This window comes from Mesoplodon bidens, assembly GCF_964165515.1.
Source record: "Mesoplodon bidens genome assembly, chromosome: 19".
NCBI lineage: Eukaryota > Metazoa > Chordata > Mammalia > Artiodactyla > Ziphiidae > Mesoplodon > Mesoplodon bidens.
The window spans coordinates 42,485,662-42,503,427 of record NC_138179.1 but is presented as its reverse complement, the minus strand read 5'-3'; the positions used below and the strand labels follow the sequence as shown (position 1 = coordinate 42,503,427).

General features: G+C 57.4%; 1 protein-coding gene across 8 annotated transcripts in view; it reads left to right on the top strand.

Annotated features, from left to right (window-relative positions):
• The window catches only part of TBC1D16 (TBC1 domain family member 16), an 85,614-nt gene extending 68,677 nt beyond the window's left edge, over window positions 1-16,937 (top strand). Inside the window, exons 4-12 of one of the 8 annotated variants that reach the window (XM_081219478.1) lie at window positions 690-839; window positions 1,859-2,006; window positions 2,900-3,067; window positions 3,568-3,716; window positions 4,334-4,468; window positions 5,195-5,381; window positions 7,475-7,663; window positions 10,246-10,392; window positions 11,238-16,937. In XM_081219478.1, coding sequence (XP_081075604.1) covers window positions 690-839; window positions 1,859-2,006; window positions 2,900-3,067; window positions 3,568-3,716; window positions 4,334-4,468; window positions 5,195-5,381; window positions 7,475-7,663; window positions 10,246-10,392; window positions 11,238-11,486 — 1,522 coding nt within the window. In that variant the 3' untranslated portion in view covers window positions 11,487-16,937. Of the gene's footprint in view, window positions 1-677; window positions 840-1,858; window positions 2,007-2,899; window positions 3,068-3,567; window positions 3,717-4,333; window positions 4,469-5,194; window positions 5,382-7,474; window positions 7,664-10,245; window positions 10,393-11,237 lie in introns of all 8 variants that reach the window. The other 7 variants (XM_081219477.1, XM_081219475.1, XM_081219480.1 and 4 more) reach the window with 7 other exon arrangements.
• Window positions 16,938-17,766: the final 829 nt, after the last annotated feature.

Sequence of the window (17,766 nt, the reverse complement as noted above, 5' to 3'; positions counted from 1 at the left end):
CAATGGTGGTAATAACCGCCCATTTCCTAGGATTTATTGTGAAGCTTATATGTGATAAAAAGCACATGAAAAGTGGTTAACACAGAGCTAAGTGTTTACTATTAGTATTAATAGTATTATAACACAAATGTTTCCTTATGGAACCACTGTTCTTTCAGGAAAATACTGAACCAATTTGAACCCAAATGGAAGCCCCACACTGTCTAAAATGGTCACAAAACAGCTTCTTTTAGTAAGCCCTTAAAACCAGGGTGCCCAGCACTGAGCACTGTTCATTCTACACGAAGCCATGTTATTATCTTCGCTGTGCAAAAGAGGAAACAAAGGCTCAGAGAGGCTTGGTAACTTGCCCAAGGTCACACAGCAAGGGCTCAAACCCAGTCAGTAGGACCTCATCTGCCATTATGACAACCTAATATCTCTGTTAAGGTGGAACAAAATTTGATCACAAAAATCCTTTCCCATCCACATTAAAGTGTAATTGGGCAAGACCTATGATAGGATTCATTCGTTCATTCATTCATGGGTGTCCGTGGACAGCCTCTATGTGCCCAGCGTGTTCGGCTATATCTCTGAGTGTGCACACACGTTTAAATGGTTTCCCCAGCCCTCCCTGCCCTTCCCTCATGGCTGCACAACAGAGAAACGTGTGGCCCTCACATGACTTGCTCCACCAGCTCCCCCTCCAGCGTGGACGCCCACCTGCAGTTCCCGGACAGCAGTGGCCTCCTGCAGCCCCCGCGCTGGGACGAGCCGCAGCGGGCCTGCGCCTTGGAGCAGATCTGTGGTGTGTTCCGAGTGGACTTGGGTCACATGCGCTCCCTCCGCCTCTTCTTCAGGTGAGGCCCTCTTGGCCACGTCCTGGAAGCTGCCTGTGTGCCGTGTCCCGGGGGGCCATGCTTGGGTCCAGCGCCCCTGCATCCCCAAACACCTGCTTCCCAACATCACTAGTCTCGTCAGCAGTGCCCCCTGCGGCTGCCCCACAGAAGCTGGGTCTGGGTAGCTCCCAAACTCTTTCCTCTGCTTTCAGGGTGATGGTAAAAGCAGCTGTTGCGTGGAGCTCTGGTTTGGGGAAAGACGACGAACCAGGGCTACACAGAGAGCAGTTGCTGCAGGCTGCCCCTGGTCACCCACCCAGAGGCCCAGCGTGCTCAGAATAGGCCATGGCTTTCTAGAGGGAGGCACCCTTTCCTTCATTATAGGGAACCATCCCTTTTAGTTCCCTAACGGCCACCTCATGTCACTCTTCCTGAAAGGCAGGGTGGCCCAGCCACAGGAAAGCACCAACCAAGACTGGTGCTTAGAAGAAGCAGGCGTGTCTCTGTGGGAGTTCCCAGACCCAGAGCCACATTCCGCCTTTCATGGAACGGAAGCCAAGTTTGGGCGATGGCCCTGAGGCATGTGTCGTGAATTTCCCCAGAGGATTCTCCCAGAGTGCCTTCCATGCCGGATGGGGAAGCCTGCTGGAGGGGCGTCCCTTAGCGCCCGCCCCATCTGGGTTCAAAACCTGATTCCCTGTCAGGGCATCCACCCCCAGGACTCCCGGAGAGAAGGGAGGATATGACCTGGCAGGCAAGGGTGGGTAGAGAAGGCTGCTCTGGCAGGTCTCCCGGGAGTGAGGACAATACAACCTGGGGTCTCCCAGGAAGGGAGCTGCTTTGCCTTCTTCAGCAAAGGGGTGATGGCTTCTGTTGGGGCATAATTCTGTCCCCTTGCCTCCAGCAGCCAAACTCCACGGGGACTTTCTGTTTCCTGCCTCTGAGGTTGGCAATAGGGGCCTCTGATTATACTTGGAAATAAAAACCCATGTTTACATATTCATGGGTCTGTTCTCTTCCCCCCTCCGATGGCCACTCAGCGATGAGGCCTGCACCAGCGGCCAGCTGGTCGTCGCCAGCCGGGAAAGCCAATACAAGGTGTTCCACTTCCACCACGGTGGCCTGGACAAGCTGCCCGACGTGCTTCAGCAATGGAAATACTGCGCAGAGACGCACCTCAAAGACCAGGTAGCCCGGAGGAGGGAGGCCCTTCACCACCCCTGGAGGCACCTGGCTGCTGAGACACCCCCCCTCCCATTCCCCCCTCCCCTCCAACGGGGGCCCAGGACATTGGCTCTCTCCCCCGGAGACCCAGGCCTCTCCTGTGTGACCCGTGGTCGCTGGGGGCCTACAGAGCAGCAATTTGGGATTTGAAACATGTGCCCAGGCTTCTTGTAAAGGCAGTACTCCGCACTTGAAAAATCATGTTTTGACAAGGCTTCCTGCCATATTTTGCTCAATCTACATACAAATGTAATAAGAGCTCTTTAATTATCTGGTTAAGATACTGTATGTGCTTATTAGAAACGGGCTGACTTTAAAATTCCCTTCCTTCCCACAGAGCCTCCTGCTGGCTTCCCTTATTACAGTAGCATGGCTTTTTTCCCCCCGTACATTGAACAACCTTTGATTTTTGAATTAAATGTCAGCTGCAGTTTTGCCCTGGATCCGTGACTGCCCGTGGAGACAACCTGACAGGCGGGCTCCCCGCTCGCAGAACAGCCATCCCTTTGTATGTGGCCAATCACATGTAATTTATTGCAGGCCCTCCCGGCAGAGGGAAGTTGGCCGTCCGAGGCATTAATTCCGTCTTTGCAGCGGGGCTGGAGGGAGAGTGGGGCGCGGCGGTCGATGGGAGTGGGCCGGGAGCCGGGAGCGCGAGGGGGGACCATGGTAAGAGGACGGTATTTTCTTCTGAATTGTGTCTAATTACACTTGCCATTTAGGGGTTTGTATGCGGGGAAGAGGCGTCCCCCTCCTTTCGGAAGAGAGAGAGAGGAAGGCTTACATCCCGCGAAGAGCGCGGCTGGCTTCGAAAGCGAAGAGGCTGAGACACTGATCCCCAACTGTCCTCCGTCCAGCAGGTGGCCGACGAAAAGACGTGCATGCAGTTCTCCATTCGGCGTCCCAAACTGCCGTCTTCCGAGACGCACCCCGAGGAGAGCATGTACCGACGGCTGGACGTCGCGGCCTGGCTCCGCCACCTGAACGCGCTGGGCCAGGTGGAGGAGGAGTACAAGCTCCGCAAGGTGAGGCCCGGTGTGCCCGCGGGGCCCGATTCAGGACCAGGGGTCGGGGCCGTGCCCACGGGCCGCCTCCGCGGGGTGCGTCCGCTGGTGCCAGAGCTGGCTGTGTGAACGCGCCCGATAGAGCAATCAAAGCCGCTGCGATGAAAAAGCAACCTCCGGAGTGGGTTTGGAGGACCCCGCGTCAGCCTGTATAGCAGAGCTCGCAGCCCGCGCCGCGATTCCAAAACCGGGATTAGGCCCTGACGTGAGAACGACAGGTTAATCTGAGTGCCGCACCAGGGGGGGCATTGACATTGAAATGAGCCTGGTTTGTGTCCTGTATGGGAATGGGGGGCCGGCACTTTCCCCTTCCAAACATGTGCAAATTGCAGCGATCTGAATCAAGGCATCAGTTGTCAAGAAGGCGCAGCAAAGCCACCAAAACACAGATCTCCGGGGATTTGGGGGTCCTTTGAGCAGCCCTGCTTTGGCCCCTCCCCAACTTTTGCCGCTTCCTCCAGGCCATTTTCTTCGGCGGCATTGATGTGTCAATCCGGGGGGAGGTCTGGCCCTTCCTGCTGCGTTATTACAGCCACGAGTCGACGTCGGAGGAGAGGGAGGCGCTGCGGGTGCAGAAGAGAAAGGAATACGCCGAGATCCAGCAGAAAAGGTGACCGCGGCGACCGGCCGGGGCCCACTCGAACCGCGGAGGGAAACGAAACCCACCCCAGCGCCGCGGAGGGAAACCCACCCCAGCGCCGCGGAGGGAAATGCCATTTGGAAAGGCAATTTGAGGTTCAATTCAGCATTGATAATATGTTCCGTGACCCATAGTTTCCTTGAAAAATGGGTCTCCCAGGACCGTGAGAGATGGGGCTGGATAAGTGCAGTTATTACCCCAGCGCCCGGCCCCGGGACTGGCTCTCTTTAGCTCGCATATCAAGATTTTAGAATTCTTTTTCAACGTACTTAACGAGGCGCTGACATCCTTCCGCAGAACGCCGGGGTGGCGGGGGTGTTTGGGGGGCACTGGGACTGCTGAGGTCTGTTTGGGCCTCGCTGATCCCGCGGCTGCGGTCAGCTCTCTGTTTGGGACCCGTGAGGCCGAGTTAATGTTTGGAAAGCCTTGTGCACCGCCCCCCCCCGCACCCCAGGTCAGTGGGAGCCGGAGGGTTTGCCAGCGGCCCCAGTTCCCATCTGGGAGCAGGGCTGGGCGGGACGCCCGCGCCAGCCGGGAGCGTATGTTCCGCTTGCTGACCCCCCAGCGGGCGCTCTGCTCCATGCCAGGCTTTCCATGACCCCTGAAGAGCACAGAGCGTTCTGGAGGAACGTGCAGTTCACCGTGGACAAGGATGTGGTACGGACAGATCGAAGCAACCAGTTCTTCCGAGGAGAAGGCAATCCCAATGTGGAGAGCATGAGGTACCACCTCCCGGGCCAGCATGGTTCCTCCCCCCTCGGTTTCACTCCCATCTGCCACCTCACCCCTCAGGCCTCAGTTGACCCTCTGGGAAGCGGCCGAGCAGCAGCTTCTGCAGGGGTCAGGGGTCTTTCCTCCAGGTTCAATGCCCCAGTATCAGAGGGTCATTAGCTATTTTAGGCAATGTCAGTGGGTCTCTTATTGTCCTAGAGACCCAGGGAAGGCCTGTAGGTCCCACCCGCTGGACATCCACCAAGCTTAACCTTGCTTGTCTCACACCAGCCGTGGCCAGCCTCCCCCTGAGTGTCTCTGTCTCCCATTGGGTGGTCTTCTGGATGATAAAGCCACACAGGGCTGAGGCTGGCATCTTTGACGTTCTGCTACCTCCTGGCAAATAATTGCACAAAATTAGCAGCCCATGAAAACGTTCCTGGCCAGCCCACCCTTTGTCACAGGCAGTTGACAATTAAGAAAATCAGACCCACATTCCTCCTTGCCCTGCTCTCGAGGGGCTGGGCTGGTGAGTGCCTAATTGCAGGCCATTACCTTTCCCCAGGCTCTGGAGATGGTCCCAGAGCTGCCCTCCTTCCTCTGAGGTCAAGGTGAAAGATGGGGGCCCGGACAGCCCAGGGTCTCCAGCCTGGGGTTCTACTGGCCTGCACAACAACACACTGCTACGTTGTGGCCACCCTCCACTGACCTCCCTGCTCTCTGCACTGCGTCTCCAGGAGAATCCTGCTGAACTATGCAGTGTACAATCCAGCCATCGGCTACTCCCAGGGCATGTCGGACCTGGTGGCACCCATCCTGGCCGAGGTCCTGGACGAGTCAGACACCTTCTGGTGCTTTGTGGGTTTGATGCAGAACACGATCTTTGTCAGCTCTCCTCGGGACGAGGACATGGAGAAACAGCTGGTGAGGCTCTCAGATGTGTATGGCTTGGCTGCTGTGGGTCAGCAAGCAGCAGAAAAGCCCGGGTCAGCCTTGCCGATGGACTATGGGGGGCTTAGCCCTGGGCCTCTGGGATAGGGCCAGCTCCCCCAGGAGGGACGCACGCTGTTTCCAGGTCCCAGGACACGTGTTGCCATCCCCACCTCACACTCCTGCAGGTCCAGAGTCTGGACTGTGCAGGGCCCTCCCCTTATGGCTTCCCACCTCCCTGCATGTGGCATCCCAACCCAGGCTCCCTGGGAGACAAAGAAGTGGGGGGGTCCCTATCACACCTGACCCTGTGCTTCATAAAATGGTTCCTCAGGTGCATCTGGGCCCCCTGCAGGGGTCCAACATAGCCAGGGTTCTGGGGGTGGGGATGGGAGGGGCTCCTGAAACCACCTCGAGGCCCACTGGGTAGTCGTCACAATCGTACCTCGAGGGCAGCAGGCTTGCTGTGCGCAGCCGGCACCCCTCCCTTCATGGCCTCCCCTAACCTACACAAATCAGGCAGCACTGAGAATTGGGAGCGAGGCGGCAGAGCTGGGTAAGGCAGGGCCAGGAGTGTGCACTCTTTCCTGACCTAGCATCTGTGCACTCCAGGCACCTGCCAGGTGCTGCTGGCACTGGGAGATGGTCTCAGGTCCCCAGTCTGCAAGAGATTCTTGGTCTGGAAGCTGACAGTGTGAGGAGAGGATGCTGGGTGCCAGGGAGTGATACAGAAAGAGCTCTGGCGATAGAGATGGGAACCAAGACAGGCGTCCCACTGTCTCCTTGGACTAGGCCGACCCCACGGCACATGGGGTCTGGCCCTGGACACTGCCAGGCCTGCCGAGACTTGGCTGAGCAGAGCTCTCTGGGCAATGACACTGGGCGCCCTGGTCAGGTTGGTGGCCCACATGCAATGAGGGTCGAGCTGAATGGAGGGCCTCAAATGCCAGGCCAAGGAGCGTGTCCCGTCGACTAGCCATTAGGAAGCCGTTGAAGACTATGGATGGGAGAGCAGAACACAGCAGGGGATTGGACGAGGGGGAGCCAGGAGCAGGCAGGTGGGGATTGGAAGGTGAGGGGCACCAGAGCGGGGGTGGGGAGCACCCGTGAGGGAGGGAGGGGGTCAGCTGCATGCATGGCCTTGAGCCTGCTGTAGGCCACTGGGTGGAAAGACTGGCCAGTCGGGAAGGATCCTCAGAACCAGTTCCCGTGCCATCCCAGCCGCTGTCTCAAGTAGGAACAATGGGTCGCTTGTGTGGGAAGGGGCCTGTGAGTCACCAAGCCCCCACCCCAGGATCTGGCTGGGATCTCAGCCGAGCCTGCCCACTCTGTGCTCTCTGCATCGGCCCTGTGATGTCAGGTTTCCACGGTACCTGCAGAGGCAATTACGGGCTCTGATGCGAGTCGCCCCTGATGGGCTCCGAAGCACATGGCCCCATGACTCGTTAGCTGCCAGAGATTGATTTTACAACGGTGCTGGTGAAGTCAGCAGCCCAAGCAGGACGTTGCCAGAAATAGCCTCGATCTTATCCCACGTCACTGGGTGGTGACCTTAAGTGCAGGAATTGAGCCTCTTGGGGTTCAGAAACCCCCCCTCTCTGCTCTAAATCAGCTCTGGAAGATGATGGATCTTGGTGATCAGAGCGGAAGGTGGTTGAGTGGGTGTGGGGGAGGTGGCGTTGTCAATGGATGATCTGCTCGACATCCCAGAAAGGAGGGGGCGTCAGAAACAGCCCCATATGGCGCCTGAGGCCTGGGGGTCTTCCTAGCCTCGGACCTGCCACTAGCCTCCTGGTCCACATCAGGGTGCTATGCTCTGCCTTGCCCTGGGCCACGCCACAGCCTCCAAAACAGTCTGAAATCTGGGCTAAGCTGACAAAGACAGGTGTGAGTCAGACTTCCAGCGACAGAACAAAATAAGTGGGTGCAGTGACATGTAGCAGGTAGAGACCTCACGCATGGCACACAGGCTTTGGCGGGGGGGAGGGGTGGACCGAGGCAGGGCCTCGGTGGGAGTGGGCTTCCTGGGCCAGGCAGGCAGGCGTGCTCGGGGCTGGGGGGCTAACTCATCTCGGCCTCACCCCCAGCTGTACCTGCGGGAGCTGCTGCGGCTGACGCACCTGCGCTTCTACCAGCACCTGGTCTCGCTGGGCGAGGACGGCCTGCAAATGCTCTTCTGCCACCGCTGGCTGCTGCTGTGCTTCAAGCGGGAGTTTCCCGAGGCTGAGGCTCTGCGGATCTGGGAGGCCTGCTGGGCCCACTACCAGGTGAGCCAGGTGCGGTGCCCAGGGCTGGGGGCTGGGACAGCGGCTCCAGAGCGACAGTCGCCATCCTGCACCCAGCCTAAAAGGAAGGCGGGGTGCCCACATAGCTGTGCGCCTCCTCTGGGGTCCCCCTCCACCATCCCTGATCCCTTGCAAGCCACAGTCAGCCCCTCACATGGCGACTGCCTTCCAGTCCCACGTGGCCAGCCTCAGACCTGCAATTCCCCTCCCAAGTAACTGAAATCGATGCAAATTGCCCACTGACTGCACTCATTACCACGTTCTGGGGCTGAGCACGCTCCTGTCACAACCAATCAGCATGAAAGACATTGTGGGGCCGAGCAGGACGCCAGTGCCCACATGCTGGAGCCAGTGCCCGCCTGCCTGCCCCCTCGGGACGGCTCAGAGAAAGGGCCTGAGATCTTGCTTCCCCATCAGCCCCTCTGAGAGCCCGGGCCCGGCCCACTGTCCCCACCCGGGAACGTGATTTCCACTTGCCGTCCACCATTATCATTGTCTCCTCAACAAATTCCCCTGAGAGTGTCGAACTGGCCCTGTCACACAGCTTTAATGCCCAAATTAGCAACAAGCTGGCAACGTGAAAGGATAGGCAAGTCTCTCTGAATCCATCAGCCTTAAAAAAAAATAGTATTGACGTATCCGGGAGGTGGCCAGGACCCTTTCTGCAAGAGTGGGCTCCATCCTCCCTGCGGCAGCCAGAGCAGCTTGGATGAGACAAACCTCGCTGATACGTGGGCACGCCCACCAGCCCTTGGAAGTGCATCAGCATTTCCCCTCCTTACTAATGCCAAAGAAGGATTATGTCTGATAGAAGTGAGTGTGAACAAATGTGGTGCTGGTGCCACAGGCTGTCTTTGTGTTCATCCATCCTCACCCGCCTCCTGCCCCAGCCCGGCCCAGGTCTGGGCTGTGATTCCTGTGTGGATTAGCGTGCTCGACGTGCACTGCAGGCTGGAATCAAGGAAGCATTGGCAAGGATGGTCCAAAACACTGGATCACATTAAAAAAAAAAAAAAAATTGTGTCCACTTTGCAAAGCCTCATTGCATGTTTTTCCAGCAGCAAGTTTGCCACCCTCGTGACATCACATTTAGGCTAATGTTACAAGTGAACTCAGAGCATTACCCAACAAATGGGGCCATTTCCAAGGCTAAATTTAGCCACATTTGGCCCCACCACTTGATCAAATTAGTGGCAGGAGATTGGAAGGGGGGGTAAGATGACTGTAGTGGGCGTAGGCTAATTCATTAGAGTGAGCTTGTGGAGAGGGGGGTGGTCACTACCAGCTGCTTTAACTTTTAAAGTGTCCCCAGAGTGAGAAAGGCTCTGTTTCATTCATTTATGATACTTCTAGTTTGCCCTCGGAGGCTGGGCTGCCCTGGGCCTTGTCCAGTGAACTGGGATTAGTCCTGTACTGCCATCCAGCCCCATTTAGAATGTGCCCCACCTTTTCTGCCCCAGAGTCCTCTCTGAGAGGAGGTAGACATGCTCCTTCCTCCGTCCTCCCCAGCTACCCCCAACCCACCGCCAGCCCTGGCCACAGTTCGAATAGCTGTAGAAGGATCGTTCTGAGCCACAGCAGGACCATTCTGGATTAATTCAGAGGAAGGGGCTGGGCAACCTGGGAATGGTCTCTTCAGAGTGGGTGAGGTGTGGGGTGTTGTTTGCTGCCCATAACTTCTGCCCACATCCAGGGCTCCTCCTGGCCCTGTTTGCAAAGGAACAAAGTTCTGTCTGGCTGGGTGGCCGACGTCAGGAGACTAAACACAGGCTTCCTGGTGGTCCTTGTCCTTCCTCTGCCCCCGGGAGCGAGTGTGACTCAAAGGCGGTGTGCCCTCAAAGTGTCCGGGCCGGAGAGCACACAGGATGTACCCCCGTCAGGACCAAGTGCCGGCTTCCTGCTGTGGGCCAGACCTTCCTTTCTGGGCAGCCATATGAGGCAGCCTCCAAGGAAGACAGCGGAGTCCTCAATGGGCTCTGTAAAGCTGGTTAAAGATGGTGGGCTCGTTGTAGGGAGCTCCATGGGGACCATCGGGATCTGCCGTGCTCTGCTCTGAGGCTCTTCTCCCCACTTTCTTATCAACAAACCTAAGAGTCATCTCTGGGGCACAAGTTGGGACGTTTGGGCTGGAGGCAGGAGGACAATGACCAGTGGGTGGCTGCCAGAAAGTTCTTTCTCACTGGTGTGTTCTGTGACCCACTGGAGCGTGTTCTGACGCACCGTCTCTCAAGAGAATGGGCACGGGCCAGCCTTCAGAGCAGCGTGTTCTTTGTCCCTGTGCTGGAAAGCCTCCCAGAGGGCTCCCCGAAGGGTAACAGCAGCCCGTGGGTGGCCAGCTGCAACATCGCCCCTTTGTATGTCACAGCAGCCTTTGGATGGAGGTGCTCACACTGGCCCATTTGCAGGGGGGGAAACTGAGGATGAAGGAGGTTGCTGGGCTTGGCTAGGGCCACATGAAACCAGACGACCTCACCTCGAGCCCTTACCCCGCACCTCTGCACTTGGCCTCTACCTGCAGGCAGGGCCTGGGGCTGGGTCAGGGGCCTTATCTGAACCCACTCTCTACCCACCAGACGGATTACTTCCACCTTTTCATCTGTGTGGCCATTGTGGCCATCTACGGGGATGATGTCATTGAGCAGCAGCTGGCCACCGACCAGATGCTTCTGCACTTTGGAAACCTGGCCATGCACATGAATGGGGAGCTTGTTCTCAGGAAGGTGAGTGTGTCTGGGGGCCCTCCCATATACAGAGCCCCACCCCTTCACTTCCAGAGCTCCGCCCCCACGCAGCCCCCCACAAGCCCCGCCCTCCACATATGCAGAGCCCTGCCCACACACAGAGCCCCACCCCTTCACTTCCAGAGCCCTGCCCCCACACTCCAGCCACCCTGGGAGCTCCTGACCAAGGCCCAGTGGTCAGCATGTCTGGCGGCTGCTCAGGGTGCCTGGCAAAAGAGGCCTCTCTCCTCATGTACTGAACAGATTACCCGGTTTGATAGACAGGTCCTCCACCTGGGGTGCCTCACTCCTAGCCCAGAGCCAGGAAAACTGAGCAGGAGGCTTAGGGAGGGGAGGTGGCCACTTTTCATCCAAAGTTAGTGGAATAAAGGGGGCCTTTGCCACCTCCCCACTTCCCAGGCTCCTACTGGAGTCTGCTTCTTAAAGCTCTCTGGTGTCTCCCAGGGGCAGTGAGGAGGGCCTGGGGTCAGGGTGGGGTGGGTAGGAAGAGGGTGGTGGAAACAGACCCTGCAGGGCGGAGAGGTGGAACCGTGGAGCCAGGCCGAGCCAGGGAGGGACAGGGTGAGCCCGGCCCTGTTTACCCTCCATATGAAGGCCATTGGGGGAGCCTTCTTTGTGTCAAGCCACATGGGAGCACTGCTCCGGAAACCATGTGAGTCCCGTCCCTCAGCTGGATCACGGTGTTGAGAGGGACGGGGCATGCAGAGCCCTCACCCTGACCTGGCACAGGGCGAGCCCTTGGGTGCTGGCTATTGCTGCCCTTGCTCTTGGGCCACTGGCTGTCCCCCAACCCCCTCGTCACTGCCTGTCCTCTCTGTTTGCAGGCAAGGAGTTTGCTCTATCAGTTTCGCCTCCTGCCACGGATCCCCTGCAGCCTGCATGACCTGTGCAAGCTGTGTGGCACTGGCATGTGGGACAGTGGTTACATGCCCGCCGTGGAGTGCACAGGCCAGCACCCGGGGTCTGAGAGCTGCCCATATGGGGGCACTGTGGAGACGCCTTCGCCCAAGCCCCCCAGAGAAGGCAGGAAGGGCCCAAAGACGCCCCGGGAAGGCTTCGGTTTCCGCAGATAGGTTGGGCTCCCTGTGCTAGACGAGGGGTCAGGGAACCTCAGCCAGGTCCCAAGCATGGGGGAGGGGGTGGGGCTAGGCTTGAAGGGGATGGGATGGTAGAAACGGAAGGAAAATGCCCTTGGGTGGCATGAAGGGAAACTTTTCATATTAAGGACAAAAACGGAGTCCAGAAGTGACAGAAGTGGAACCCGCCAGCTGCCCAGAGAAAAGTCACCTCCCAAAAAAGCGGGACCAGAATGCATGGCCATCCCACCTGGAGACGCAGGCTGGCTGGGTTCTCGTGTTGCCTGCCTCTGATGGATCTCGACATGTCCCAGGAATTCCTCCAGCTTCATCAGCCACCGAAGGGTATTGCCAGGCACTGGGAAAAGCAGAGACAGAAGGAGAGGTCTTGTGCACCCACCAGTGCCGGGGAGTGCAGAACAAGGGGGTCCTGTCCAGGCCCAGAGACATCTCTGCAAGCCAGACACACCCGCCTCATCAGGCTTCATTCTCTGAAAGGACCAACCATACTCCACAGCTGCTCCAGCCACAGCTGCAAAGCTGATGTGAAGACATCTGCCCCCGATCCCCCCCCCCAGAAAAAGCCCCACTGATTTCAGGGTAAAGAGGTGTAAGAGCAGGGGGCTGGGGGCTCTCACACTCTGTCCATTTCAACATCCTGTCCTCTTGGTATGTGAAGGAATCTGCTGCCCGTGAGCCTGAGCACAGACTGTTGAAGTGTTGGATTCCTCTCCCTTTGCTGGGGAATGTCTGCATTTGGTATTGTTTAAGGCCAACCTCACCAAATACTGCAACCAACTGGGGTCTGGATGGGTTGAGGTGTGTGTGTGTGCACGCAAAATCCTCTGAAGGGAATCTGCAATGTTTGAGGGAAGGGATACTATATTAACTGACCAACCAAGACAAAGGCACCTGAAAGTGCTAGAAAGACTCCCACTTCCCTGCAGGGCCTGCATTCTGCCATGAATGCCAGTCTTCTGTAAGTCAGCTTCTCAGGTGGTTGGATGCAAGAGTGGCCACAGTACAGTAGCCGTCACTCAGGGCACCTCTGCTTTCTGTGTGGGAACGAGGTCTTCCCAGCAAGCTCTCCCTGCTCCCAAGATTCTCATCAGTTGCTCCTTCTGGGATTCAGAGAAGGACAGATAAGGGCATGGGAGGGCTCCCAGCCAGTGTAAATTGGTGGAGCCATTTGCACAGGAAGCCACCTCTTGAACTGGCAGGAGCAAGGAGCCTGGAAATGTTCCTTGAATCCTCCTGCACATTCTTCTGGGGAGAAAAATTCCTGCAAGTGCTGAGAGTCTTCGTGGAGACACAGCCCAACTAATGCTTCTTCCTGCCCTCAGCTTTTGTCACTGAGAGTTGACGCTGCTGGATGGCGCCACTTTAAAAAGATGTTTATCAACAGGAAAGAGGAAGTTATCAGCCTCCTCCCTTCTCGGCTTCTCTCTTCTCCATGAGCCCAAGTCCTCCAGCAGGCAGGAGGCTGACACTGGTACTTCCAAGTTCCTGGCCCCTCTGTCCAAGAGCCTTTTGGAGAGACCATCCTGGAGCCCCATCAGTGCCCAGACCTTAGGGTACTGACCATTATAGTCCAGCAGCAGGGTCCAGCTGGATGGGGGTAGACTTGTGCTCTGCTTCTGGGGAAAGAAGATTGCCTTTCCATCTGGAGGATGGCTCCTGATCCATTATGGAAATGGCTTGAGTTACCCAGGCACTATGTTGACCCTCCTCTAGAGACCATATCCCCATGAACAGGCATAACAGTTATCCATTGCCACAGTAATGCTACGTAACAAATAGCCCCCAAACATGGTGGCCTCAAATAGCACACACTTACCTAGCACATGAGTCTGTGGGGCAGCAGCTCAAGCTGGGCATTTCTGGTCTGGGTTGGGCTTGCTCCCATGCCTGGAGCTGTTAAGTCCTAGGGGGCTGCTCACACGTGTAGAGGTGTGTAGAGGTCAGACTTGGCTCTGCTCTGTGCCTCTTGCATCCTTCCCGCAAGCCAGTCCTGGCCAAGGCAAAGGTGCAGAATCAGAAGTGTACAGGCACCTTCCCAAGCCTTGACAGATGCCCCCCGTGCTGCCACCCCAGTGGCCAAAGCAAGTCACATGGCCAGACTCAGCATCTAGGGCTGGGGAAATGGACCCTCCCCTGCAGTAAGAGAAGTGACATGGTGAGGGGCTGGGATTCGGGGAGGGGTGAGGAACTGGGCGGCTGGTATGGGGCTGGAAGAGTCTACCAGCACCACAACAAAGTCCTGGTCCAGATCACACTGTTTTGGAACTCACCTTCTACCAGGGGCGTGACTTCCCCTGAAGGGGCAGGAGATGCCTAAGAGGAGAAAGAGTGCTCCCCCTCATCCTCTGTAGCAGAAGAACGTCCCTGCATTTTACAATACCTTGTGCCTTTGGGCTGCTGTGTGTGGGGTGGAGGGAGAGGGGTCCCAGGCTCCCTCACTTTGGAGGGTCCTGGGTGGAAAACGCTCATTCTGAACCTCCCAGCTCCCACAGCCCCTCACCCCCGTGGCTCCCCAGGACCCTCCCACCTCTCACCCTATGGGCTGGGTGAGGTCCCAGTGAGATCTGGGCCTCTTGGAGCAGCCAGGACCTCGAAAGCTGAAGACCTGGGTGTGTGGGCTCTGCGAGGTCCCGCTGCTCCGGAGGGATGGAGAAGGCCCGCCCCTGCACGGCTCCCTTAATCTGGATGCAATTAGAGGAAACCAGCCAAAAACCCTGCGGCAGCTGTTGCCTCAGGATTATTCCCAGCCAGCAAAAGGCATTAGGGTGATAATTCAGTCATTAGACTTTTAGCCTTCCCACCGCCAGAGCGTGCAAATACAGGATAATCAGCCCAGCACGGCCATCCTCAGCGATACTGCTTATTTAACCCATTTTTTAAAAATGACACTTAATGTTATTGGCTGGGGTGCGTGTGTATGCATACTTAAAAGTTTCCCCACCGCCAATGTCCGTGCTGACGTTACATGATGTCGTCGGGACCTCTGGGAAGAGAGGGCACCTTTGATGCGCATGTGCTGGCACAGAGAGGGCAGTGGGGCAGGGACTCACCAGCCCAGTGGGGGTTCACCCTCTCAGGGAAGGCGGATGATGGCAGGATGAAGCTGGGTGTGGGGAAGGTGGGCATACAGTGGGGTCAGGGTCTTGTTAAGTGCAGAGGGGAACAGTGTGCTATTCCAGAAGGTTCTGACTTAAGTCCCAGCAGGGGAGACTTGGAACTCACAAGTCAAGGGAATTGGAGTTCTTGAGCCAATTAGAGGGGTAGGGATAGGCAGGCTGGGAGGGGTCCCCAGCCCATCTCTGCAGAGAAGGAGGGTCTGCAGTCCAGAGGGCAGTTCCATTGGCGGCCTTGGTCTGGATGTCATCAGCAGGTAGCGCTGTGTTGTCCTGACCGGCTAAGTGTCAGGCAGGACAGAGATTTTTGAATCCAGGACCTTTGAGTTTTCTGTAAAATCCTGCTGGGGGCAGACAGCTGGACAGGATGAAGATGCTGGTTCTGAAACGAGGGCAGTGGCTGGCGGTCACTCAGCTCTGACCTTTGATGGGTAGGAAATGGGGCAAAATCTGTGGACCACAGTGAGGGACCTCTGTGGCTCTCCCCTCGGTTTTTTGTGAGGTCCCTCTGAGCTCTCTTGTCTGCTTCTTGTTCGGTAGAAATAGCTGGGAGGAGGGCAGCCCCCAGGGTGGTGGGAATCTGCTCATGGCTGTGCCCTGCACCTGCGGAAGCCTCCATCCTCTGTTTGGCCTCCCTTCCGCCGTGCAGGGAGGCTGGAGGGTGGCAGGAGCACCTGGGTTCACCCGGCCGAGAGAAGGAAGCCTCTTCCAGTTTGTCTGCCCAGCAGAGGCCCCCAGAGGCTGCCCCCGCCTCGGAGGAAGGAGGAGGAGTTTCCCTGGGAAACCCCACACACGTGCAGAGGTGCAGCCCTAGACCGGCCTGCAAGCTGTGCCAGAAACCCATAGCAAAGGGAAGGAGCCTGCGGGTCTGGCCTGAGGCCAGGAGCTTCCTCTGGAGACCCTGGGGAACCAGATGGCCCAGGATCTGATTAGCCCTGTGTTTCTAAGCCAGGCTGCAAGGCCGTCCCTCAAAGTGAAAGCATTCTGTCCCCGCCCGTCCTTGGCTCAGAGGGAACTGCCCCCAAAGTTGTGAAGCCTAAGAACAGGGCTCCCCTACAGAGGTTGCGCAGTGCTGTGTGGAAGGAAGACACTTACCTAGGGGTCAGGAACCTGGTTCTTGTCCTGCCTCTGACCCTTCCCAGGTGCGTGCCCTTCCTGCACTCTGAGCCTCAGTTCCCTCATCTGTAGAATGAGAATGGCGCTGCCCTCCCAGCCCACCTCACAGGACTGCTGTGGGGACTCTCCAGGTGAAGGTGTCATGAAGCTGGTTTACCAGCCCCGGGGGCTTCACCTGCCACTCAGGGAAGAGACCACTGACCTTGGCCTTGCAGCCTTGGCAGAAAGGTGGCATGCTCCCAACCCGAGAGCTCGGCCTGCTTTGAGAGTCAGCAGACCCGCTCCCTTCTACACGTCCACTTTGCTGCATGTCCCCGACTAAGGGGGACCTCTCTGTGCCTCTTCTGTGAAATTCACCCCATGCCACCCCACTCCTGCCATGAGGATAACCAACCATAAGCCATGACCTTGCTGACCCCGAGAGATGTGTCTGTGTGCTGTGTGCCCAGCTCTGCATCAGGGATGAGGTCCAGGCCTCGGACCCCCACGGCTGTGAAACCCACTCAAGCAGGGGGCTGTGGCCTCCTGGGTCAGGCTGTAGAGACTGGAGAGGGGTGTCCCTTGGGCCTCTTGGGGGCAGGGCGGGCATGCAAACAGCCTGCGGGCATGCAAACAGCCTGCAAGCATCTGGCCGTAAACACATTGTGCTGAATTTCTAGGTAGGAAAGTACATTTCAAGTTCAGAGATCAAGACTTGGTCATCTTCTCTCCAGCACCTTGTGTTAGTCAGAGGGCAGGGTTTCTGTTGTTTAAGGGAAAATTTAATGAAATTCCCACCATTACCAAGAGATTACTGATGTCCGTGGCTAGCATTCGTTCTCTGTATTTTATTTTGTTTTCTTGTTTTTTTTTTGTTTTTTTTTTTGTGGTACGTGGGCCTCTCACTGCTGTGGCCTCTCCCATTGCGGAGCACGGGCTCCGGACGCGCAGGCTCAGCGGCCATGGCTCACGGGCCCAGCCGCTCCGCGGCATGTGGGATCTTCCCGGACCGGGGCACAAACCTGCGTCCCCTGCATCGGCAGGCAGACTCTCAACCGCTGCGCCATCCCAGGGAAGCCCTGTTTTCTTTTTTAAATACAATCGCCCACTGGTCAGGCCATGCCCCAGGCTCGGGACTGGCCACCCTGACCCCTGGGGCCACGGCCCCCACTGTGCTTCTGGCTCTCATGGATTCCACTGCAAAGTAAATAAAATCATATTGACAACAAACACTCTCTACGGCGCCTCTAAGGAAAAGGTCCGGCGAGATTTGTTAGGTCAGAATGTGGCAGGTTCCAGTGCTGGGTGAAGAGGGCTCCCACAGAAGAGCAAGGAGGGCCGGAGGGCTGGCCAGTGGCACAGCAGGCCCTGCTCTGGGGAGCCTGGCTGCAGGCCCAGGGGTCCATCAGGCATCTGAAGGGGACGGACGCTTGGCCTGCAGCAGGGAGGAGCTGCTCGCCTCCAAGGTGGAGAGGTAGTAAGAAAGTGCCCGTGAACCCCAGTGACCGGGGGCCCCAAGACTGGCCCCAGCACCTGGAAACACACAGTGTTTTATTGAGACTTGGCTGCCAGGGCTCTGATTTCAGGAAAAGCCGAAGGCTTGCGTTTGTGAACTTTTTACGGAGGCAAAGAAAATGAATTTGACCTTGTTAAGGGTGGGAGTTAAAGGAAGAATTCAGGCATCAGCTTCTCTCATCTCCATCCCCTGGAGCCCTACTACAGGGGACACGCCCCAGGGATTACAGGGAGGTGGGCAAGGGGGCTGGGGCCTGTCCTGGTTCTCCTGGAATGTGCTGGTGGGTGGAGGGCTCCCAGCCCTAACACGTGCCTGTGGGATTGCGAGCTGGTTTTCTGTGGTTTTGTATGTACCTTTTCGTCCTTTTGCCTGAGAGTGGAGGAGGGTGCGTATGCCGCCCTCCTGAATGTCTGCACCCCTGGAGGTCTCGTGTCTGCAGGGTCTGTCTCACCGTCCACCCACCTGGCCTTGGCTGAGATGACAGAGAGCTTTGTCACCCCTTTTCTGCAGGCCAGGAGTGCCCCTGCCTGAG